The following is a 26481-nucleotide window of genomic DNA, read 5'->3' on the forward strand; positions in this document are numbered from 1 at the left end:
CTACTCAATCTTTCTGAGGTTTTTAGGGCCAAGGACTATATTTTCAGTTTTGTCTAAATTTAGAAAATTAGAAGTCACCCAGGTCCAGCTAGAACTTATTGTTCTATTGTGCTTATTGTTGATGGAGCTGCACCAAGAAATTCTTGGCCCATTGGCCGCATCACTGAAACCATGGCCGATGCACACGGAGTAGTTCGGCGCGATCGAGTTAAGACACAAACAAATGAGTTGGAGAGGCCAATCAACAAAATATGTCTCCTGGTGGAGGCCATCTAGAGGAAACAATGAATGTTTGCCTCCAACTGAGCCAAGTTCTGGAACCTCTGGCTCTACATTTACACTGACACTCACTTTGTTCTACACTCCATTATGCAACATACACCTTTTATCAATACACACAAAGCAAACACATGAACAACAAAGACTTGAAATCATAGAACAATGACCTTTTCTTTTTGTTTGTTTTTTAAGAAGACGTATGGACTACTGAAGAAAATTATTGGTATTGCTTTTTGTGATGGCCACCTAGACAGATATAATTCATGTTACACAGGAATTAGGGGCCGGAATTTTGTGGCCATTTTTGTTGAATGTTTATAAAACACAATTTGTATTCATTTTAGTTTTTTCTTTAAAGTTGTAAGAATATACTGACCTAGTTTTGTTATGTAAATTTGTAATTAGTTGGAAAAGTTTTTGGAAAGTGATTGGTTTAGTAGCTTATGGACCCTCCCATTAATCAGGGGATTAAGAGCACCCTGGAGGGGTGTGGTAAATGTTTTGTTTTTTGTTTGCCAAATGTCAGATGGGAGGACGGGAGGGTTAGAAAATTATTTTTTTGACCACTTTTGAAGTTGTTAAAGCAAATTAAGTTAACTTTCGTTTAATTTTAAGCTGTAAGAAGTTATTTGGTTTATTTTTGTTTATAAATTTCCACGAAATAAACGCCATATGATTTTTAAACAATGGAGTCAGAAGTGCGTTCTAAAACAAACCTCCCGTTGCCACCCACGGCCTTTTCTTGGACTTTTTTGGTGTTTGGAACGTAAAAGGCCGCGACATTTAAATCAAAAAATCATTAAATGTTTTTATGTGTTCATCTATGGAGGCTTTTGATTCTCCAGCATCAATGAGAGCATTAATGTCATTTCGTTTTTTTTGTCAGAACGCCAAGTTTCGTGCTGCGTTTTTTAATTAAATTAAAAAGCTCTCTTTACTGTTATATCAACGAGTCACAAAGTCTAAAAGGCAACTTTGAAACAAGAATCCTCATATTGGATGAGTTGGCTTGGTGCGGAGGGTCCGGTGCACCCTATCCAGAGTTGGCATTTTTTCCAGACCAAGAGCATTTTTCAGCATTTCCGACACATATTCAGCTGGGTGTTTCCCCTGCTCTCGTCCCTCCTTTACCCCCATAACACGGACATTGCAGCACTGTGACCTAGCCTCCAAATCCTTGCACCGGACCTTTAGCAGGGCAAGCTCTTTTTTTCACACTGGACATGTCGGATTCCATAGCTGCAATAGAGTCAGAATTAGCAGTGACTCCCTTTTCCAACTCAGATGTGTAACTTTCAACCTTATCCAGTCTTTTATTGAGCCTCTCAGTGATGTTACGCAGCTCCGTTTGGGTCTCTGCAGCCTTTTCATCTATTTTCTCCAGCAATTCTTGCTTCATTAATTGCAGCTCCTTCAGGATTGCCTGCTGCTCTCCCACAGTTGTCTCCGTGGCATTTGGGCATGCTAGGCTAGCTGGGCCAGCAGTTGCTTGAGAAGCCCTCATGTACTGCTCCATCTTGTTGGCTTGAATTTTTTGGGGCATGTTGTCCATAGAAGAGAATAGAATAGAATAATCCTTTAATTGTCCCACAAGGGGAAATTTGGTTGTAACAGCAGCCAAAAAGACACATATACAAACAAACAGTACACAGGACACAGAACAGAAACATACACAATTTTTCTTAAATATTTACATTAAGGACAATGGTTACTATATACAGAGTACTGTACAGTTATTAAATTAAATAAAAATAACTACAAGTAAGAGGCAAACCAGGTTGTAGTGCGAATCGATAGACCGGGATGGTTGTTTTCTAATATGTTGTTGCTCTCGTATGTGAAGTAATATCACGTCATTTTTGAAGAGTAATATGGTAAATACAAGGGTTCGAGTGCAGAGCTCACAAACCAGCGTCTTCACATGGCACTGCCTCAACCGTCCCAGTCCATCCCAGAACAGAGCTGATATGATGCAAACCACTGCAGTGCAGTACCTGTAATACCTACAGCATGTTCTAATCGCTCTAATAGGATATTATGGTCAACAGTATCGAACGCAGCACTGAGGTCTAGCAGGACAAGCACAGAGATGAGTCCACTGTCAGAGGCCATAAGAAGATCATTTGTAACCTTCACTAAAGCTGTTTCTGTGCTGTGCTGAGCTCTGAAACCTGACTGAAACTCTTCAAATAAGCCATTCCTCTGCAGATGATCTGTTAGCTGTTTCTGTCCTGATAAATTCTGGACTCTGACTGAAGACATGGTGACAGCCTCCATCTGTCTCGTCTCTGGTTATTTCAAATTCTAATGATTATTTTGTTCCTCCATCCTGCAGCCTCTGAGCCACTGATCCACCCAGCTGGCTTGGAGAAACATCTGTGGATGAGTGAAGAAGAAATGGCCCTGCAGTCACATCCTGCTGACTGATCAGACCTGAAGAGGAAGAAAAGTCTGGTTTTCTGGAGAATCTCATATTACTGATATAATGTGTAAGTGAAACAGGTGTGATATGTGTAATAATAATAATAATAATAATAATAATAATAACTTTATTTATAAAGCGCTTTCAAACAAAGTGCTGTACAACTATTTAAAACTAAAAAGATAAGTAAAATAAAAGCGATACATAGCAATACAGGTAAAAGACACAATACAAGTTAAAAACAGTAAAAATTTAAAAACTAAAAGCAATAGAATTAAGACATGTAAGATAGGGTGAACAAATGTGTCTTCAGCTTAGTTTTAAAAACCTCAAAAAACCTAATGAAAAATGACACAGGGAAAATTTGTTGAACTGAAATTTGTTTAATACTTCCTACAAAAGTCTTTGTTGGTGATTCAGCTTCAAGATGCCTGTATGGAGATACTAGTGGTACCATTTCAAGTTGTACTAGAAAACTGGTGACGTGTTCTTACACATTTATAATAATAATAATAATGGATTGCATTTATATAGCGCTTTTCGGGACCCCTCAAAGCGCTTTACAATACCACTATTCATTCACTCTCACATTCATACACCGGTGAAGGCAAGCTACAGTTGTAGCCACAGCTGCTCTGGGGCAGACTGACAGAGGCGAGGCTGCCATATCACGCCATCGGCCCCTCTGGCCAACACCAGTAGGCGGTAGGTGAAGTGTCTTGCCCAAGGACACAACGACCGAGACTGTCCGAGCCGGGGCTCGAACCGGCAACCTTCCGATTACAAGACGAACACCCAAGTAAAATTCAGGGTACTATCGACGATACTGATCTGATACCAATACTATGTACAAAAATTTAATGTTGTATTGTATTTGAAATTATAGCTTCATAATGATTACAGGACATCAGACTACTTGTTCTTATTGCTTAATAATGCAGAATTATCATATAGAAATAAAAAATAGAAGCTGTGCGCTATTTGAACACGTTGCCTGCCTGCAGCACTAAAGGACTCCACGAGAGACGTCTGTCTCCCCCAGCAGCACCTGTCCCTCTCCTCCTCTTCAGTTCGCCTCAACATAAGCTCCTCATGTTCTGTGATGTGATTTACTCTGAGGTGTTTGACAGGTTAGTGGTCTTGCCACATGTATCGCAAACCGCGTCTTGACCGTTTGTGGAGGCAAAATACGTCCACACATGACTCCATTTATGCTCAGCCATTGTTGTGAGTGCGCACACCAAGGGGCTGCGACACATTTATACAGCCGTATTTCGCATATGACTGTGAAAGGCGGAAGAAGAAGTAGTTCCTTCCAGTTTAGACGATCCAAATGATAATGATAAACTACAAATTTACCCCAAAGTACTAAAATATCGAGAATCGACTCTAGAACATAAATAACTGGTATCAGAGGAATCGATATTTCAATATCGATCCACACACTACTATTAAATAAATACATCATTAAATGTGTTATTAATTACTGTAAATTGGAAATATTTCATTAATTACCAGTTTATGTTAAAAGTCATGCAGCTGCAGTTTGAACCAGCTGCAGACACAAGAGTAGCTGCTGACAGACTCCACAATAAATTCATTTACATTAATCCTGACAGGATGAAATAAAAGCAGCAACCACTGTTTCAAAGTGATGCCGAGTAAGAAGAGCTTTCACTGTTGCCAGTCGGCCTAAATCAGGGGCGTCGAACTCCAGTCCTCCAGGGTCAGTGTCCTGAAACTTTTCCATGTGTCCCTGCTGCAACACACCTGAATAAAATTAGTAGGTCATTAGCAAGACTCTGTAGAACAGGGGTGGGCAATTCCAGGCCCCGAGGGCCGGTGTCCCTGCAGGTTTTAGATCTCACCTTGGGTCAACACACCTGAATCACATGATTAGTTCGTTACCAGGCCTCTGGAGAACATCAGGACATGTTGAGGAGATAATTTAGCCATTTAAATCAGCTGTGTTGGTTCAAGGACACATGTAAAACCTGCAGGGACACCGGCCCTCGGTGCCCACCCCTGCTGTAGAACACAGGTGTCGAACTCCAGGCCTCGAGGGCCGGTGTCCTGCAGGTTTTAGATGTGTCCTTGATCCAACACAGCTGATTTAAACCTGGTTGGCCTTAAACTTTTTACATTTTAATGAAAAGAAAACAGAGGTGTTGGTGTTTGGCCCCAGTGAGTCCTTTTATTACTATTACTGGTTTTAAATTGGACAGTGCTTATAAATCCGAAATAAGTGCGATGGTTAAGTCCAGTTTCTATCATTTAGGCCAGTCCCTGCTGCAACACACCTGAGTACGATTAGTAGGTCATTAGGAAGACTCTGGCTGTGTCCGAATTCAGGGGAAGGATGCTCATAAGGACACTACCTACCTACGTCACAAGGTAGTGTCCTTAGACGGACGGGTAGTCAGGAAGTGAGCGGCTTGGACAGCCCCCTTTTTTTCTCCATAGAAACTTTATTGAACAAACAATCAGTTTCTAACATAACAGATGGGCTGTGGACAGCCTCCTAGCCTTCAACTCCGCCCTTACTTGCGTGGTTCGCTAGCGCCACAGCGCGAAAACTTTAAAATGGACCCAGAAATGTCGCTCCGTTGTTTGGACAATTTTATTTCTCGAGGAGCTAGAAAAACCTTATCGTCGCCGCCCGCACGTTTTGTACCTTAGGCTCATCAGAGACAAACATATCGAGGTAAAATAATTTCCTTTAATCTACACGCATTTAGGAATTACGTAGCTAATTACACGGATAATTGAAATATTGCCGGCGTTGTGCCAAAAAAGTGTTCGCCTGCCAAAACTGATTTCCAATGTTTCCGAGTGTAATATGTGTAATATCTTTATGTATGTTGGTAAATAGACTTCGGTGAACATGGTTTACTAAGGGGTTTTATATATACAATAATTACCTGTTGTTCAAGTATCTTTATAACTCTGGTTATAATGTAGGTACAATTGATATATGTGTTGCGCTGTCTGCTGTCCTCTTGGCCAGATTACTCTTAAGAAAATAAATTTCTAATGTCAATAAGATTTTTTTTTTACTGGATAAATAAAGGATATATAAAAGTCACTGCCAAAAACTGATTGCAGCTTCTACCTTGTTACAGGAATGTTGCTGGTGGCTCAGAGTGACTTGATATCACTAATGAGGGAAACATTTGACATGTTTCACGTATTATAGACCAACAAGTTATTCATAGCAGGTTAAATACGAGCAATCAGTTTAGGCCAAAAACCGGAAATCAGTTTTTGGCAGACGATCATTTTTTGCCACAACATCGGTCATTCTCACACATGTACTGTATCATATAAAATATATAAACTAAATATCTTTGAAACGTATAGAATCTAATCTTTTGTTTGTTTTTTACATAGCACTTTATCAAACTGTTGTCTGCTACAGAGTTACAAGTATTATACTAATAATATAGCATCCACCATCTCCTGCTTGCATATCTCTGTAAACATCTTAGTGGTGTGGCAGCCACGAGTGAGCCCTGCAAACCCTGTGGATGGAGGATGCAGTGGACAGTGGGAGGAAGCATCCTAAAGCTCTCTTTGCAGACCACCCTGTGTGATTCTCCACTCGCCCACCAGAAAAGACAAACCGCAGGTCTCAGTTGCAGCAGCTCATCCACGTCTGATCTTGCTCGGGCAGATTCAGCAACACTGCCAGAGACTTCCTGTAATCTATTACAGTTGTTAAAGAAACGGTCCAGGAACAGGTCACTCAGGTTAATCCTGTGTGAACAACTGAAAATATTGTTTTTCCATCTTTACATACTGTGTATTTGAAATATTCTTGTTTAATTGTTATTGTTATTTACTTTATTGCTATCAAATAAATATCCAAGTAATATTGTTCAAAGTTAGCGTTATGTTCATACGTGTTACAAATGCCTGTAAATCAAATTGAGTTCAGTGACAATTACTGTTTGTTTGAATCAATTTATTAATAACATAAAACCTTTAAACTAATGCAACACATATAACAATGTAACAAATATATTCAAATAAATAAATTTCTCAATACATAACTCATTTGGGAACTAATCTTTCTAGAAGTGAAAACAGTCTGTCCGTCCTCTCCCTGCTCTCCTCTCCTCAGCCTCTCTTTGCTGCCTCATGTCCTCTCTGATGAGGTCTAGCAGCTCATCATCTCTTTTCCTCTTTCTCCCTGTCGTAGCTGGCTGAGCCGCTTCGTAATCGCTGTCGTTTTGGACACCAACTGCTGCGCTTGGCCCTGGAGTGTCCTCAGGGAGAGAGGACATTAGGACAGGAGGCGTAATGGAAGGCATCTGTCCTATCACCTCATCCATGAGGGCAAACCAGGGCCAAGAAGCAGCAGTGGGCTTCCCACTGACCCCCTCTCCTGAGCCTGGATACTTGCAATCCTAAAGGCAGAGGAAATCAAAAATGACAGCAGGGAAATAAAAACACCACAACAACTCTTAGTAATTGCACATTTATTAACTTGTGTTCTTGAGAATTATCTTCTTGATAACACACATACGTACTTTGTATTCTTTAAAGTTATCTCATGTCTTCTGGCCTGCAAGGGGGTGACTTTCCCCTGCAGGCCCATCTTCTCCAGAATTGTCCTGATCACACACAACAAATAAGAGAAGAAAGGAAACCATGGCAACTATGTTAATCCCTAAACCCAAAGGTTTTCACAGCAGAACACCAGAGGAACACCGTCTGGACATCACAGGTTCTGTACAGCAGCGGTCCGTGAGTCGTTTGGTACCGGGCCACAGAGTTAAGGCTCCGGTGTGAAATTTATGGTTTTCAGGGGTTTTATCGTTAACTCGGTTTCCCTGAGTCTTTCCCTTGTTGTAGTTGTGTGTCTTATTTTGAAAGAAATATTTACACGTTACCATAGCGACCAGAGAGCATTAAGTGGCAGAGAGGAGGATGTTACTGTCAATATTGGCGCATTTTCAGGAGGACGCTTCTAATAAAGTTACACAGTTGCACAGTACATTCACGTTTATTATTATATTTACAAAATACCACAGTTTTTGTCTTGGTCGGATCATTTTATGTGGTTGTATTTATCCGCGATACCTTAAAGGCTCCGTGTCTGACATAAACCGGTCTGTGGCGCAAAAAGGTCGGGGACCGCTGCTGTACAGCATGAGGGTTAATAGGACCGCACTCATATGAATATGATGTGTACATTGATTTATTCTTGTACATCTACGCCGTAGCGGCCCAATTCTTCACCCCAGTGAAGAGGTGATCGTTTTCTCCTCGTTTTAATAAATTAAGCCGTTTGGTCTTTGTTCCCCACAACATATCGCCAATTCGAAAAAATCTAAATTAGCTGTATGTAAGCGGCAATACATGAAAAATCGCGGGACCACCGATACAAGCTGGTTTACGGTTACTTTAAAGAAAAGAAACATGTCTATGCAGATGCCCAAAGCTTAACAACACGACCGCTATAACAATTTAACTTTTGTACAACCAGATTTTCATATACTTACATATGAAAGTGTTTTCCTCTCCTGCTTCGACCACCATCGTTATCAGAAACAAATCTCCTCTATGACCCGCAATGAATCCTGGGATATAGTAGGACATGAAGGATACATCTATGGGCAGAAATCTGTGCCATCAGAAACTGAATTTGAATAAGTTAAATTTGAATTTGAATTACTCGGATTGAATCTGAATTGTAACTTGAATGAAAGCTTTTGAAAACTGAATTTGAATTAGTCTAATTTGAAATTGAATTTATGGTTTGAAACTGCATTTTATCCTTTAAAAATTCAGCTCTCGAATAATTTCACATTCACTTCTCACCATTCAGTTTCAGTTCTACAATTCAATTTCAGTTCCAAAATTCAGTTTTTTGGGACTTACATCCGGTTCCGGTTCAAGCGCAGATTAATAGAACTACAGACTGATAGCGTTACTGACGGAATCTACAGCGTCTTGAGCTGAATTAAGACTTCAGAAGTCATTCGTCATGTCGAATGACCAGCGGATAAACTCTCAGGTTGGTAATAAATGTATTACATGTATAAGAACAAGCGTCATGTTAACAATTGATAGCCGTACAGTAACCTTTATGCTTATTGTAGCTGCTAGCTAAAAACGCTAATTTAGCCTAGTTTGCCCTGGATTCAGCTTTGACAAACAAATATGATCGACTGTTTCTAGTAGAATTCCAAAGTTGTCATCTTGTACCCTGTCAGAGCCCTGTATGCTTGCAGAGACCCCTACAGTAAGGAAACATGCAAAACGCTGTCCAAACCTTTGTATTTGAGCTTTATTTATGTCTTACACAGCATCCCAACTCTTTAGCGAACTTAATAACTTTAGCTAAAGTGAATAGTTACGCTGCACTAATGAATAAGACTTACTGGATCACCTCTGTTTGAAGTGATATAATATGATATACAACTATCACTGAAACAGCAAACTTTGTAAATAAACAACACTTCTCATTCTCTAAACGTTTGGCCACAGATGTAAATTACACTATCAGTGCTTGTTCACTCTTGACAATAATTACATTTCTAAATTCTCTTTGTGCATTTACAGGTAAACAATATCTAATATTTTATCTAAATGACTGCTTTGTCTTTGAAAAGGTGAAGAGCCTGAGGCCGGTGACAGTCCAGTTCTACTCTAAGTACATCCTTACGGTGGTTCACAGGACAAGGCGACATTCCTGTCCTGCCAGAAGAGAAGAGAAACTTCAGAGTCTTCATGAAGTTCAACCACACCTGTCATATGGAATATGACAGGGGTCTCAAACTCCAGTCCTCGAAGGCCGGTGTCATGCAACTTTTCCATGCGCCCTCGAGGACTGGAGTTTGAGACCCCTGCCGTATGGTGTTCATGCAGTTTTCTACCCCACAGTTACAGCATGTCTGACTGCCTGTTCAGCATATGCAAAAATATATGATGAGTTTAAGCATGTGATGACTAAGGCCTTCCATTATGGTGTTTGTCATCACATGTCACAGACATCTGGATGATCATTTGGAATAAACAAAAAAACAAAAAACTTGTTACTTCATCTTTTATCTTTATTATTATTATTATTGTTCTTATTTTACATTTTTCATTGTTAGGCATTGGGTTTATTTGTAGTAGTCCTTTCCAGCTTCTTTCCCTCTTCCATGTTACTGTGTCAGCTTGTCAGCATCTATTTGGGGTTGGGAGTGGAACAGGAAGTAAGGAACAGAAAGTGCCATTTAAACCAGGAGAGGTTCTTATATTTCAGAAGAAGGGATTAATTCAAAAGAAATGACCTCAATGCCATATTTTATTTAGGAACCCTAGAGAGCACTTTGCAAAATAACACATTCTTATAATTTCACCCTCAGATGAGCCAAGCTACGACTGTCAGGGAAGGTGATGTAGGTACAGAGCATGTGAGAGTGGTTAAGTTAATGTCTCTTGTCTAGATGAAGGCACAGGAGGGATCAATGGCACGGCGTAGAGATTCAGTATCTTCAGTCTTCAGTGGACACTCCATTTCTGGCACAAAACACCTGTAAAAGATGGTCGATTTAGGAGGTGACCCGACAACTTCAGCCTGTCAAACATAACAATGGAGCAGTATGTTTAAAAAAAAAAAAATCTAATTAAGCATGCACTCAGTACCCTAAGAATTATTATGATAGTTAAACACAGTGATAGTTGTATATCATATTATATCACTTCAAACAGAGGTGATCCAGTAACGCTGCACTAATGAATAAGACTAACTATTCACTTTAGCTAAAGTTATTAAGTTCGCTAAAGAGTTGGGATGCTGTGTAAGACATAAATAAAGCTCAAATACAAAGGTTTGGACAGCGTTTTGCATGTTTCCTTACTGTAGGGGTCTCTGCAAGCATACAGGGCTCTGACAGGGTACAAGATGACAACTTTGGAATTCTACTAGAAACAGTCGATCATATTTGTTTGTCAAAGCTGAATCCAGGGCAAACTAGGCTAAATTAGCGTTTTTAGCTAGCAGCTACAATAAGCATAAAGGTTACTGTACGGCTATCAATTGTTAACATGACGCTTGTTCTTATACATGTAATACATTTATTACCAACCTGAGAGTTTATCCGCTGGTCATTCGACATGACGAATGACTTCTGAAGTCTTAATTCAGCTCAAGACGCTGTAGATTCCGTCAGTAACGCTATCAGTCTGTAGTTCTATTAATCTGCGCTTGAACCGGAACCGGATGTAAGTCCCAAAAAACTGAATTTTGGAACTGAAATTGAATTGTAGAACTGAAACTGAATGGTGAGAAGTGAATGTGAAATTATTCGAGAGCTGAATTTTTAAAGGATAAAATGCAGTTTCAAACCATAAATTCAATTTCAAATTAGACTAATTCAAATTCAGTTTTCAAAAGCTTTCATTCAAGTTACAATTCAGATTCAATCCGAGTAATTCAAATTCAAATTTAACTTATTCAAATTCAGTTTCTGATGGCACAGATTTCTGCCCATATACATCAGACCATCCTTAGAATTCAGGGCAAAGTAGGACACATTTGTCGCCACATTTTGAGTGCTCTTTGAATTCGGACAGTCCTCGTCGCGTGGCTGTGACGTCATTGCCTCCAAATATGGCATTTTAAGCATCCTTCCCCTGAATTCGGACACAGCCTCTATAGAACCTGACTGCATGCTGAGGTGCAGTTCAGCCATTTGATTCATGTTACAGCAGCTCATGAGTGAATGAACACGGTGCAATAAAAGTACTTTTTTTTCAAACACTTACATTTACTTGAGTAGGGTTAGGGGTGCCACTTCAGCATGCAGTCATGTTCTACAGCAGGGGCGTCGCACTCCAGGCCTCGAGGGCCGGTGTCCTGCAGGTTTTAGATCTCACCCTGGGTCAACACACCTGAATAAAATGATTAGCTCATTCCCAGGCCTCTGCAGAACTTCAAGACATGTTGAGGAGGTCATTTAGCCATTTAATGCCGTCTAGACATGCCAAGAGAGTTGAATGTAATCTAATATTAGAATCAGCTGGCTTCTCAGTCACATGACATGTTATATAAACTGAACAGTCACAGTGTTTCCTGATGTCCAGTTTAGTTTTTAGCTTTAGTGGGAATATTCCTACTCTGCCAGGCGGCCTAAGGCTGAGATTCGCCCTGTCACAACTCAAACAGCCTCAAACCATCACACCCTGCTTCACTGTCAGGACTGTGCGTGTGACGCTCCCGGACAGGTCCACTTCAAATATGCTGGGACTTTTCTAAGACAAACAAATTTGGACTCTGATGAATAATTGGAGCAAACCAGACGACTTTAGGAAGGTTTCAGCAGCATGTTTGTCCTAAAGAGCAAACGAGGTTTTTATTTCTTGGACGCTGTCCTTCACTCTGAGGGACTTTCATTTTCACTGATAGCCCCTGGATGGTCTGGAACAGCGTCCCTGCTGTGTGGGGATTCATGTTAGAATATCACCATGGCTCTGATTTCTGATGCAGCTGCTTTTATTTGCTCAGATTTCCATCATCTCACAGTCTGACTTTTTAATTTCTCTCTTAATTATTTTTCATGTGACTCATTAATGCAGACACAGCCCTGAGTTTCAGTATGAGTGTCTACTGTTTATTTGGACTGTGCTCATGATATCAGGCTAACACAGGACTACCCAGATCAGTTTTATTGATCACAGGGGTGTTCAATTTGTTGTTTCTACTTTTCTTTTCAATATAGGCAGTGTTAAGCATTTGTTCTTAAATGTTCATGAGAAAAAATACTAATGCTGTGAACTCAGTGATGATGACATTACTGTAATGTTGTGAAGGACTGACATGTAGCTGATATCAGTACAGGAGTGCACTCACTTCTGTTCCTGGGTTTAGAGCCTCATGTCAGAGACAAAGATCACAGATGCAGGAACAAACTGCAAGTCTCAGTGGGTGGAGTCAGAACTCACCTTTGTTCAACTCGTTCCTCTGAGCATGTCCCACCTTTGATCCACTTTTTCTTGAAGCTAAAAGGTGGAAGTGTGAATCCAGGAGTTCATCCTGAGCTGCTGTTGTTGTCATGCTGATCAGATTCTCAGTGAAGCTGTTTAACCTGTGAGGGTTTATGGTCCGTTTTCTAAAGAGTTCATTCGTTCTGAGGAAGCTGGAGGAGACGATGTACTCAGGGTTTCAGTAGAAACTAAAAAGAAAATAGAGCCTATTTCTGACTTTCATTTACCAGCTCAGTGTTGATGAAGTCTTAATACAAAAGGTAGTTACACTTTTCAGTATCATTGTTGCTTTTTGGTATTTTGAACTCTGACAATGATAAATGAGGATTATATTGACTTTATACCATTGCTATTATTAGCTCTCCTTGTATGATGCAGACATGGCGGCGTCGGCTCTGGTGTCTGAGGACAGCCTTCTTTGTCCCGTCTGTCTGAGTGTGTTCACTAAACCTGTGACGATTCCCTGTGGACACAACTTCTGTTTGGACTGTATCACAGAGTACTGGAGCTATCTGTCTGTACTCCAATGTCCACTGTGCAAAGAGACGTTTTACACCAGGCCATTCAGGTGTCTGTGCGTGTGGGGATGGGGGGCCACCAGAGGGAGTGTTGGCCCAGGGCACAAAACAGGCTAGGACCGCCCCTGTTCAGCCCTTTGCAGAACAGGCAAAATGTTGTTCTTTGTGAAATACAAACATGCAAATAAATCTGACCCGATCAGGAAGTTTCACTTGGACAGAAGAGGTCTCACACAGAACCAGTGATTTTAGTCAAGAATCTGAAAGGTTTTAATTAAATCAGTACAGTAAAAATATACATTTATTTTAAAAGGTTTCAAACTGTTTTTTAAGAGTCCACAGACTCTGTAAATGTAGTTGTAATAGGAAAGTGTCTTAAAGTCCTGGTGATCAAAAAGCTCCGTCTCCACCAGTCTTTATATTTTTTCGGTTCACTTATACCACAAGAATAAGTGCTGCATGCTGCCACACAATTGTAATACTCTGGTAATATTCATGTTTTCACTTTTACATTAAGTTAATTTACAGTCACAGATGATGTTTAGCTCAAAGGTTTTCTTTGGTTAGTTTGTGTCAGGATGACAGCAGTCTGTCCCAGTTCAAACGATGGGGCACAGTTTGGTCTGCATCGTTTGTCAGCATACTGTGCGTGCATGTCATCATTAGGGATGGGGTGCTCAAAAACGAATGTTTCAGTGCTGTGTCGAGGGTGCAAAGTGCAGATGTTTCAAAACACTGATCCTTAGTGTGGTTGAAAACACGCAGGTCACATGACCACGACTAACCGACATTCTGGTGGGCTTCATCCCAGTTTCACAGGTGAGTCTACCTGCTGCTTTCAGGCATTGCCAGGACCAAGGATTCCCATGTTTTCACTAAACTGAGTGATTTGGGCCAAATACGACTGCTTCTATTTGCAGTATTACACACATGCATAAAAGAAAACAATACACTCTCCCATTAGTATTTTTGCTCTGGAGTGTGAAAACCAGTATAGATCATCCAGTCACTTTAACACTGGAATCCAAAGTGTCATCAAATAAATATTATAGACATAATAAACATGTAAATGAGATATTTAAATGATTACTGTCTCAGATGAGAGAGCGGCACTCTGAGCTATAAACTTATTAAAATCGCCTCAACTTTCAATGAGAAAATAAAACAAGACTATTTGGTCTCTAATGTTTTCTACTTTCAACAGAACATTTGCTGCATCAGGTGTGTTTATATTCTAAAATCCATTACTCAAACACTGTGCTGCCATAAAGGATACATGTTAGAAAAAACACAACATCAAATACAGGTGATCATACTTCTTAGCAATTCTCATAACACACGAGTCTTTTTCCTTTGTTATTCACACTGATGCTTCCGCTGTGAATGTGTCACGGCCGGCAGGCCTGTAAACAAGGTGTGGACCAAAGTGCAGATACCACCCGGAGGCGAGGAGTGAAAATGTGACAACAGCGTTTATTTACACAAGGTAACAAATCAGAAGAAATTAAGGAAAACCTGGCGACGAGTGCAACTAAGGAGGGCAAGAAAACTAGGAAAACGCCAGACTAATATGATTAACCCTTTAACGCTAATTCAGGAAGGCAGAAACGAACCTTATCCTAGCTATGAAAGCATTCAAGAGAACTAGAAGTGAGGCACAACTCAGAATTCCTATTTTACATTGAATGCCTCATTAACAAAAACTTTAATAAGGCACAGTGTAAGCAATCAACTAGAGAAGGCATGTCATGAGTCAAACAGTCACTATCAGATATTCAAAAGCCGTGAGGGAATCCGTGAGGGAGCTTTGGGGGCTGTCGTGGATCTGGGAAGGTTATGTCCTCAAAGTATCTGAAATGAGGAGACAAGTATTACTCTTACTGCCGGCTCAGCGCACAAAAAGTTTCACATGTGACAGTCTTACTTTCAAATAGCGGAGACGACGCGTAGAGGGGGGAGTCGGTCTGGAAAAAATCCCAATAAAGTCCAAACAAACAACCTGTGTTCCACAGAGGGCTGGCAGGGGGGGCAGGCAGGTGAGTGCTCAGTGTTCCAACAGTGAATTGATGTCTCGTTCACTCTTGGCATACAGCTTGATGTCATCCATGTACAGGAGGTGGCTGACAACTGCTCCGTTCCGTAGTCGGTATCCGTAGCCAGTCTTCTTAATGATCTCACTGAGGGGGTTCAGGCCTATGCAGAACAGCAGTGGGGACAGAGCATCTCCTTGGTAGATCCCGCACTTGATGGTGACTTGTGCTATGGGCTTGGAGTTGGCCTCTAGTGTTGTATGCCACATCCCCATTGAGTTCCTGATGAAGGCTCTTAGGGTCCTGTTGATCTTGTACAATTCTAGGCGTTCCAGTATCCAGCTGTGGGGCATTGAGTCATAGGCCTTCTTGTAATCAATCCAGGCAGTGCACAGGTTGGTCAGTCTGGTCTTGCAGTCTCGGCCGACTGTCCTGTCTACCAGTAGCTGGTGTTTTGCGCCTCTGGTATTCTTGCCAATCCCTTTCTGTGCCCCGCTCATGTATTGACCTATGTGCCTGTTCATCTTAGCCGATATGATGCCTGACAGGAGCTTCCATGTAGTACTGAGGCAGGTTATTGGTCGGTAGTTGGATGGGACCGGTCCCTTCTTGGGGTCCTTGGGGATCAGGACCGTCCGACTTTCGGTTAGCCATTCCGGGTGTCTCTCGTTAACTAGCAGCTGGTTCATTTGTGCTGCCAGACGCTCGTGGAGTGCAGGCAGCTTCTTCAGCCAGTAGGCGTGAACCATGTCGGGCCCTGGTGCTTGACACATATATATATATATGTATATATTTATATATATATACATGTGTAGATATATATATATATATATATATATATATATATATATACACACACACATACATATATATATATATATATATGTATGTGTGTGTGTATATATAAAAAAAAAAAAAACACCCAGCACGCCCCTACGGGCGGTTTATCCTTCAAGCTCGGGTCCTCTACCAGAGGCCTGGGAGCTTGAGGGTCCTGCGCAGTATCTTAGCTGTTCCCAGGACTGCGCTCTTCTGGACAGAGATCTCCGATGTTGTTCCCGGGATCTGCTGGAGCCACTCGCCTAGCTTGGGAGTCACCGCACCTAGTGCTCCGATTACCACGGGGACCACCGTTACCTTCACCCTCCACATCCTCTCGAGCTCTTCTCTGAGCCCTTGGTATTTCTCCAGCTTCTCGTGTTCCTTCTTCCTGATATTGCTGTCATTCGGAACCGCTACATCGATCACTACGGCCGTCTTCTTCTGTTTGTCTACCACCACTATGTCCGGTTGGTTAGCCACCACCATTTTGTCCGTCTGCATCTGGAAGTCCCACAGGATCTTAGCTCGGTCATTCTCCATCACCCTTGGGGGCATCTCCCATTTTGACCTTGGGACTTCCAGGTTATACTCGGCACAGATGTTCCTGTACACTATGCCGGCCACTTGGTTATGGCGCTCCATGTATGCCTTGCCTGCTAGCATCTTGCACCCTGCTGTTATGTGCTGGATTGTCTCTGGGGCATCTTTACACAGCCTGCACCTGGGGTCTTGCCTGGTGTGATAGACCCCAGCCTCTATGGATCTTGTACTCAGAGCTTGTTCTTGTGCTGCCATGATTAGTGCCTCTGTGCTGTCTTTCAGTCCAGCTTTGTCCAGCCACTGGTAGGATTTCTGTATATCAGCCACCTCCTCTATCTGCCGGTGGTACATACCGTGCAGGGGCCTGTCCTTCCATGATGGTTCCTCGTCTCCCTCCTCTTTCTTGGGTTTATGCTGCCTGAGGTATTCACTGAGCACGCTGTCAGTTTGGGCCATCTTCGTGATGTATTCATGGATGTTTCTTGTCTCATCCTGGACTGTGGTGCTGACACTCACCAGTCCCCGGCCCCCTTCCTTCCGCTTAGCGTACAGCCTCAGGGTGCTGGACTTGGGGTGAAACCCTCCATGCATGGTAAGGAGCTTTCTTGTCTTTATGTCAGTGGCTTCTATCTCCTCCTTTGGCCAGCCTATTACCCCAGCAGGGTACCTGATCACGGGCAGGGCGTAGGTGTTGATGGCCCGGATCTTGTTCTTACCGTTCAGCTGACTCCTCAGGACTTGCCTGACCCTCTGCAGGTACTTGGTGGTTGCAGCTTTCCTAGCGGCCTCTTCATGGTTCCCATTCGCTTGCGGGATCCCCAGGTACTTGTAACTGTCCTCTATGTCTGCAATGTTGCCTTCTGGTAGTTCAATTCCCTCAGTTCTGACTACCTTCCCTCTCTTTGTTACCATCCGACTACACTTCTCCAGTCCGAACGACATTCCAATGTCATTGCTGTATAGCCTGGTAGTGTGGATCAGTGAATCGATGTCTCGTTCACTCTTGGCATACAGCTTGATGTCATCCATGTACAGGAGGTGGCTGACAACCGCTCCATTTCGTAGTCGGTATCCGTAGCCAGTCTTCTTAATGATCTCACTGAGGGGGTTAAGGCCTATGCAGAACAGCAGTGGGGACAGAGCATCTCCTTGGTAGATCCCGCACTTGATGGTGACTTGTGCTATGGGCTTGGAGTTGGCCTCTAGTGTTGTACGCCACATCCCCATTGAGTTCCTGATGAAGGCTCTTAGGGTTCTGTTGATCTTATATAGTTCTAGGCATTCCAGTATCCAGCTGTGGGGCATTGAGTCATAGGCCTTCTTGTAATCAATCCAGGCTGTGCACAGGTTGGTCAGTCTGGTCTTGCAGTCTCGGCTGACTGTTCTGTCTACCAGTAGCTGGTGTTTTGCGCCTCTGGTATTCTTGCCAATCCCTTTCTGTGCCCCGCTCATGTATTGACCTATGTGCCTGTTCATCTTAGCCAATATGATGCCTGACAGGAGCTTCCATGTAGTACTGAGGCAGGTTATTGGTCGGTAGTTGGATGGGACCGGTTCCTTCTTGGGGTCCTTGGGGATCAGGGCCGTCCGACCTTCGGTTCCGGTGTCTCTCGTTAACTAGCAGCTGGTTCATTTGTGCTGCCAGACGTTCGTGGAGTGCAGTCAGCTTCTTCAGTAGGCGTGAACCATGTCGCGCCTTTCTGCAACTCCGTTAGTTGGCTAACCTCCCTTCGTGCTACTTTGATCTTGCCCTCTAGCCTCCTTCTCCATGGAGGGTACTGCCCCTTGTGGCTGTTCAACTTGTAGCCAAGCATCTCACTGATCACTGCTGCCGTAGTGTAGATCAGCTTGTTAGTGTCGGTAATCGTGGTTGTAGGTATTGTCCGTAGTGCTGCATTAACATCATCTAGCAGACCTTCTGAGGGTACTTCACGTAATCTTGGTAACCGGCTACGGGGGATCCAGGTTTCAAGCTTGGCCAGTTCCTCTCGCACTCAACGATCCTTCTCCTATCGCACTTGGGGCTATGTACCCAATCTCGGGTGGGGGTGATGATATCTCCCCCCTGACCTGGCGTCCTGACTCCTCCTTGCCGTAGCATTTATGTTGTACCTCGTCAATCTCTAGCTGTGATAGCAGTCCCTTCTTTCGAATGTTGGAACACTGAGCTACTAGTTGTTTCGCCGTCATTGTGGATGTTGGGTATCGAAGAATCCATAGGCCCCTCATCCTATTCATGTAACCCCTTCCGCCAGGGTTACTTGCGTAGTAGCATTCCAACAACGCCCTGTTTTCATCTCTTGCCCACCGATGCCTTCTTGTTCCAGTAGCCCACTTGTCGTCAGGGTGCCCTGGTTCCTCAACACCTGACGCGGACCTTGTTGATCCGGGCGACGTCCGAGCCGGCATGCCTTCATATTTATTTGTCTTGCTCATGTCTGCGGTAGGCTTACTTTTAGCATAGGGGGTCTAGCCTTAGGACCCTTACTGGATACAGACGCCCCAGGCAGGAATCGAACTTGCGATCTTCTGCTCCAAAGGCGTGTAGTTTAACCACTACGATATATATATATATACACACACATATATATATATATATATATATATATATATATATACACACATATATATATACACACATATATATATATATATATATGTATATATATATATATACACATATATATATATATATATATGTGTATATATATATATATATACACATATATATATATATATATGTATATATATATATGTACATATGAGCTTGAACTCTGGGTCAAAGATGCAAGTAGCAGTTATTTATATCTCCTATCACCTTAAATCTTCACTCAAAGACAAGTATCTCTGACAGTGTATATACAGATGTATTATATATAAGAGACAAACATTGTTCTTTTAATATGTTGGCATTACTAAATCTGTATCAATGCTTACATATATGTGTAAAAAGAAAATGTACGAGCTGTGATAACTGTGTCTGACCATGTCATAACTGCTTTAAGTCATACAGAATAGATATCAGAGCCTTAAACAGGCTGACTTCTGCTAAATGGGTCAAACTGGGCAAAAAGTCTACAAACACATAACATCCTTATAGAATATGATGTAACACTATAGATCAACTTACCTCAGAATATATAAAGCATATAAACAATTACAGCAATATGATGCAACAAACACAGCAGTGCTACTAATCCAAAATACTCAAAGCTTCATAGAACTGAAACAAACATTTATTTTTAGCTCCATTCTGCTGCTGATACATACTTTAGGTTTCTGAATATTAAACTTGTTGCTGCCTTTCATAGTGTGTAACTTGAAGGCCCTGAGTACTTTCTCCCACACTGAAAACACTGGGATGATAACATTATTTGAACATTACCTAATAAGACTGATTCAGGACAGACAATTAGTTATGTTAAACTTTCCTAGCAGTCCTTCACAAACAGGGAACAGTCTGTCTATTCTCTCCATCTGTCAGCTGCTGCTGGCTCTTCCTCCTCCTCTTCCTCACACACTGCTGAGTTTGTCCTGGTGGATCATCAGGGGTGCAAAGCCTCACAGATGATGTGCAGCAGTGGGTCCCTCAGTCTGTCCTCACTCTGGACACTTGCAGTCGTCACACATGGAAATCAAATGTGTGATAAGCTGCAGGATTCAAACACAAGTGTAACTTATAAATACATGTTCATACTTTTATTCCACAATCAGAGAGAAAGAAACAGAGAGAGAGTGCAGGACAGACAGACAGGTGACAGTCTCAGGTGTACACACTGCTACAAAACAGCACAAGAGAAGGAGGATTTAGTGTTTGTGTTATTACGAGTGCTAAACAAGAAGAGTTCCCAGATGGTCCAGTGGACACATGTGTGACTCCTGTGATTAAAGCATCTTTCTTTCAGCTTAACGAGTGAACCGTCAGCTCGTTCAAACACACGTTAAAGTCCGTTTGGCTCGACACCACCGAACAGAGGCAGCAATATAACATAGCTAACATTAACAGTGCAGTGAATCCTGCTTGTGCCGTCATATTCAGGACTGCAAACCGAGCAGCATCACTGACTTTCAGCTTGTTGTGTTTGTGGATATATGACTGACTTTAATTATCCATAAAATCATCACATTCTCTGTAAGATTAAGGTCGACTATATATATATTTGGAAGTAGAGGCTTTAAAACCAAGTTACCGCTGAATGTACAAACATCGCTAATGTCACATAACTTTGCCGACATGTGGCCAACAGTAATGTTTTAATGTTCTTAAACATTCGCACATAAATAAGTGACATCATATTCAGTACTTACTTTTGACAGTTTACTCTTCAGCCGCTCCCTTCTGCCGTATTTTGCGGCAAAATTATCCACACCCACCGTCGCGCTATGGATTGTGGGATATATGGGACCACGAAGCGTGCACCGGACCACGCTTGATATTTGGGGAAATCGACGGCGCATTTGGAGTATGCATTTGAAGTACACTTTGAATTGGGACAGCCGTCGTCGCGTGGCGGTGACGTAATCGCACTTCAAATGCGTACTTCAAGCGTGCATACCCTGAATTGGGACACAGCCTGCGTCTCATAAACAACAGGAGGTTCTCCTCAATGATGAGAGGAGGTGAGAACAGTTCAGGTGTTAATAAAGGCGGAGATCGGAGAGGATAAGGACAGTTACAGGCGAAGGTGAGCAGTTATGAAGTATATGTGCTATATGTGATACTGTGCTACTGTTCTGTGTCCACATTTGTATGTAGGCAGGTCTGTGTGTATGTGTGTGTATGTACACTGCTTTCTGTTGCACCTTCAGGCCTGATGGGTGTGGCCCTGCTGGAGGACTGGCCACACCTGAAGTCCCTGCCACACACCTGCTGCTGATCAGGGCTCATCGGGGGAGCTATTTAAGAGACTGATGGAGCTCCCACCGACGCGGGATTATTGAGTTACACTCCACGTTAGCGTGTCGTGTCGTGTCGTGTCGTGTCGTGTCGTGTCGTGTCGTGTCGTGTCGTGTCGTGTCCCGCAGGAGTTGTGTTTGACGGCTGCCTCTGTTGTTTCCTTGCAGGAAAAGTGTGGAGCAGAACGCACGGGATGTGCGGTAACACTGGAGCGGAGAGCATGAGCACAGACGTTAGAGTGAGACATGACACAGGAGTCTGGGGAGCTACGGGGATTTATTATGTACTGGTCATTTACTGCACTGTAAATAAACGGACTGCTTATATTCAGAGCTCCACGCCTGGGTCCTCATTTTCCTCACATCCCCACAGTTGGCCATCGGCAACCGTAACAGAAGGTTGGAGTTTAAACTCCAGCAGAACAACATAACAGAGGTGTGAAGTGGCATGAAGACCATCCAACAGCAGAGGAGCTGGGAGTGGTGAGGACAGGGCTAACGTGTTGAATGTGTTTTACAACAGACTGGACACTGCAGTGAATGTTGCTCCCCCCACAGCCTTACCTGTAGTCAGCCTGCAGTCCACAGCCACCCACTGTCTCCACACTGCACCATAGCCTCCTGTAAAAGTCCTGACACCCCTCCCCCACCTGTCATTTTCACTCATGACCAGGTTCAGAGACAAATGAGGAGACTCCACTCAGGCAAGTCTGCTGGACCAGACAGTGTGAGTCCCGTGACCTCAAGGCCTGCTCCCCCCAGCTTTGTGGAGTCTTTCATAAACTGTTCATGTTGAGTCTGAGTCTACAGAGGGTCCCATTGCTGTGGAAGACATCATGCCTCGTTCCTGTACCAAAGATGCCACATCCCATTGGCCCCAGGATTACAGACCTGTCATCTTCAGAAGTTTTCTGATGACTCTGCGGTGGTTGGGTGGATCGGTGAGGGTGATGAGTCAAAGTAGCGGGCTGTGGTTAACTCCTTTGTCACGTGGTGGGAGCAGAATTATTTGCAGCTCAACGTCACAAAGACCAAAGAACTGATTGTGGACTTTCGGAGGACCAGGAAACCAGTGACCCCCTGTTTCAACCTTGGAGTACACAAAGATAATAAACTGCACTGGGTTAAAAACACAGCTGCACTCTTTAGATGAAAGAGAAAGGAACAAGAAATTGATTTTACATGTGAATCAGAAAATCAGAGGGATGCTCTGGTGGGTAAACATTCATTATCACAAACTTTGTAGGCTTCCTTTGACAATAACATAACGCCCATTATTCTCTTTTATACAGTCAGCCATGGTGAGGGGGAGGTTCCACCTTATTAATATTACTACAGCCCTGCTCCCACTGCTGAATGATGGGAACTAAACGCATCCACAAAAAGTGTCCCAACAGTGTAACTGATTTGATGCTGAACTCTAATTAAAAAGTGCTCCTTTCTGTGTATTGTTTCATACGGAGTTAAAATGATTCCTAAATCAGGGGAGGAGGCCCCGGGGCAGACCCAGGACACACTGGAAAGATTATATTTCTTGTGTGGCCTGGGAACACCTTGGTGGTCCCCTGGACAAGCTGGAGGAGGTGGCTGGGGAGAGGGAGGTCTGGGTTTCTCTGCTGAGGCTGCTGCCCCCGCGACCCGGCCCTGGGTAAGCGGAAGAAGATGGATGGATGATTCCTAAATCTGTGGATAACCAATCAAACTGTGCTCTCATCACATCATTATGTGAACAAGTCTGAGGATGATGAAGTTCCTCTGATGAAGCACAGACAGCTGATACAAACACTCTGTTTAACCTGTTGCTTCAGTTCTTTGGAGGTTTGTAAAGAACCTCATGTTCAGACACACATCTGTATGACGAACTCCAGGATGATGTCAGAGGGAGTGGCAGCTGAGGAGCAGGAGGACTCATCCCACACATGGTACAGAGTGCAGCACTGAGTTTGACCTGCAGATGGCGCCACACTGACACAAATCAGCAGCCTGAGCTCCACAGCCTGAACCCACAGAGACCCCCACCCACAGCAACTCATAGCAGTGACCGCCCCGGAGGAAGAGGAGGAGTCTGAGTGCTGAATGAGCAGATTATTCAGGTGAAGCTGCTGCAGAGGAACACAAGCTCCTCAGTCTGGTTCGTTTTCCAGGAGTCACAGAGGAGGAGAACCATCAGAGGAGGAGAACCACCAGAGGAACATCAGAGCTGTGAGTTCACTGATTCTCCTTCTTCTCTCTGCGGTTCTTCAGACTCAAATGTGACTTTTTCCTGTGTTTTAATCAAACGCACCCAGACTCTGGGGTGGGCGGGGTCAGCGCTGCACCAGGCTCCTGCTGGTTAAACAAACACTGAGCCCAGATCAGTTTATTAGTGTTTAATACTGAAACGTCCCTCAGAGATAAAGAGCAGCTGAAGAGCTGCTTCTTCTTCTCTGCTCTCTCTCCTGCTGCACGCGTCACAGAATCAAACAACAGTTTAATGATCAGTCGATTAATCAGAGCGATTAGTTTGAGGTTTGCAAACATGTTTCAGGCCAGATGTTAAACTCTGTGCAGATGTGACGCTTTAATGTTTTTTTCTCTTTGATCATTTTAATGTTTTTACTTTGTAAACTAAAGTTCAGAGGAGCTGCGTCAGAGTTTGAAACCATCCTCTGAATGATCACCTCGTCCCTCATTCACTTTCATCTTTAGCTTTTCTTCATGTTTGGCACTAATGTTGACCTCAGTTATTATCTCATGTTATTTTCACTCCTTGTGTTGTTGAGTCTCTGCTTTCTTCTGTCTGTATCATCAGTGTGGTGACCTCTGACCTCTGTGATATCTCTGTGCACAGTGTTTTAAGATGAATCAAAGTGCAGTTAGTGCGGTGGGCTATGGTCTCTGAGTTTATACAAAGTGGTTGGTTATGAAGACGACGAGCAGGTGAACAACCCCTCAGCCACAGACTGGTGATGAAAACAAGCAGCTCCACATTAATCCTGCAGTAATAATCATTTTACCCTCTGATGTAAGAAATACTTTATCATACTCACAGACGTTTATACTTTACAATGCTGTGTTACTGCTGTGGTGTCACTACAGCACTGAGTCCTACAGAATGAAGCCAGCTTGATGCGACTGTAAGGACCTCTCAAACCTTTCAGACCTTGTGCTGCAGGTTATTAATGTTAACGAACATCAGAGTGTCAATAACAAAAGGTTATAAAATCATATCAGAGTAGAGCCTGCGTCTGTCTGAACGTCGAGCAGAGTTTAAAGAAGAACACAATCAAATCTGAGAGAAAATCCAGCAGAGACGTTGAAGCCTCTTCAGGCAGGGAGCTGCCAGCAGCTCGGGTCAGCAGGTGTTGCTCCTCCACCTGTAGATGTTCCTCAGCACTGGTGGAGGTTTCCTTCACACAATCAAGACTGAACACAACATCTAAAATCATCAGTTAATCCTCACCATCAAACTCTGACGTCTTTTTAAAGCTCCATGAAGGATTTCAGGGCAGAGTATTTGAATCCCAGGCACGGATCCATGTCTGCATGTTGTCGGGACGTTGTCATGTTGTCGGGACGTTGTTGGGATGTTGTCGGGACGTTGTTGGGACGTTGTCGGGACGTTGTTGGGATGTTGTCGGGACGTTGTTGGGACGTTGTCGGGACGTTGTTGGGAAGTTGTTTGGATGTTGTTGGGACGTGTTTGGGATGTTGTTGGGATGTTGTTTGGATGTTGGGACGTTCTTGGGATGCTGTTGGGACAATGTTGGAACGTTGCTGGGATGGTGTTGGGAAGTTGTTTGGATGTTGTTGGGACGTGTTTGGGATGTTGTTGGGACGTTGTTCGGATGTTGGGACGTTCTTGGGATGTTGTTGGAACGTTCTTGGGATGTTGTTGCGATGTCTTTGGGAAGTTGTTGAGATGCTGTTGGGACATTGTTGGGACATTCTTGGGATGTTGTTTGGATTTTGTTGGGACGTTCTTGCGATGTTGTTAGGACATTGTTCGGATGTTGTTTGCATGTTATTGGGATGTTGTTGTGATGTTGTTGGGACGTTGTTGAGACATTGTTGGGACGTTGTTGGGAAGTTGTTTGGATGTTGTTGAGATGTTGTTGGGACGTTGTTGAGACATTGTTGGGACGTTGTCAGGACGTTGTTTGGATGTTGTTGAGATGTTGTTGGGACGTTGCGCGGATGTTGTCAGGACATTGTCAGGACATTGTTGGGACATTGTCGGGACGTTGTTTGGATGTTGTCGGCTGGTGCTGCACAGTGTGTGATTTTACAGGGTGAATGTGGGAAACAGAAGCTCGGCCTGCTGCTGTTTAGTTGTAGAGGATGTTTGTGAAACGGTCGACTGACGTGAAGGAATCTCCTCTGATTAAAGAGCCGACCTCAGTCCGACCGGAGTATGCTGGGAAGTTTCAGAGCACCGTGAACTCACCTGCAGCTCTGATTTCACAGCCTGATGCCTGATCTGATCTCTTCTTATCTTCTGCTGCTTCCTGTCTCAGCCTGGCTCATCTCGTTCCTCTCATTAAATGCAAATTGACTTTAAATATGACAGATGTTAGCAGCTGTCTTCCTGCAGCAGGTTTTGGATGAGTGCTAACTCTCTGACTGTTCATAAAGGTTTTCACTGTGAGAAGAAGTCTGCATGATCACAGTGAGCAGCTGATTCCTGTCTCCGAGTGCATACTGGCTGTAAACGCTGCAGCTCACCTGTCTGTTCAAACACACGTTCATCACCACAAACGCTTTGAGGCTTCATCGTCCGCTACACAGAAACAGCAAAATCAAAGTTTCACATGAACACACACACACACACACACACACACGTACAGTGAGAAAAGACTTGAAGCTCATTTACAGACCACTCTGGGAAATGTTTGGATTTGAATTGATGAGGTCATGGTGGGGTGGGCGGGTCAGACTGTGAAAACACTTCTACTCAGTGAAAATATCTGCCGTTTGGATCATGTTCTCCATATTTAGTGAAATATTTGCAGGC

The 26481-nt window shown here is 43.2% G+C and overlaps 2 protein-coding genes and 1 long non-coding RNA gene across 5 annotated transcripts in view; 2 read left to right on the forward strand and 1 right to left on the reverse strand.

Annotated features, from left to right (window-relative positions):
* Window positions 1-22130, forward strand: part of LOC102078422 (butyrophilin-like protein 2) — a 33538-nt gene extending 11408 nt beyond the window's left edge. Inside the window, exons 6-7 of one of the 2 annotated variants that reach the window (XM_019352703.2) lie at window positions 2615-2768; window positions 21657-22130. In XM_019352703.2, the coding sequence (XP_019208248.1) occupies window positions 2615-2706 (92 nt within the window). In that variant the 3' untranslated portion in view covers window positions 2707-2768; window positions 21657-22130. Of the gene's footprint in view, window positions 1-2614; window positions 2769-6189; window positions 6231-21656 lie in introns of those variants that run through there. The other variant, XM_019352704.1, reaches the window with a different exon arrangement.
* Window positions 14654-15218, reverse strand: LOC102077043 (uncharacterized). Its single transcript, XR_267764.3, has 2 exons — window positions 15125-15218; window positions 14654-15051 (listed from the first exon to the last, which is right to left on the reverse strand). It is a non-coding gene; the product is annotated as an uncharacterized LOC102077043 (long non-coding RNA).
* A 1421-nt stretch (window positions 22131-23551) lies between the features above and the next one.
* mylka (myosin, light chain kinase a) overlaps window positions 23552-26481 on the forward strand; it is a 52842-nt gene continuing 49912 nt past the window's right edge. For both annotated transcript variants that reach the window (XM_005463369.4, XM_019352701.2), the window contains exon 1: window positions 23552-23690. The gene's annotated coding sequence lies outside the window, so the exon portion shown is untranslated. The remainder of the gene's footprint in view (window positions 23691-26481) is intronic.

The sequence above is a fragment of the Oreochromis niloticus genome, linkage group LG16 (genome assembly GCF_001858045.2).
Source record: "Oreochromis niloticus isolate F11D_XX linkage group LG16, O_niloticus_UMD_NMBU, whole genome shotgun sequence".
Taxonomy (NCBI): Eukaryota; Metazoa; Chordata; class Actinopteri; order Cichliformes; family Cichlidae; genus Oreochromis; species Oreochromis niloticus.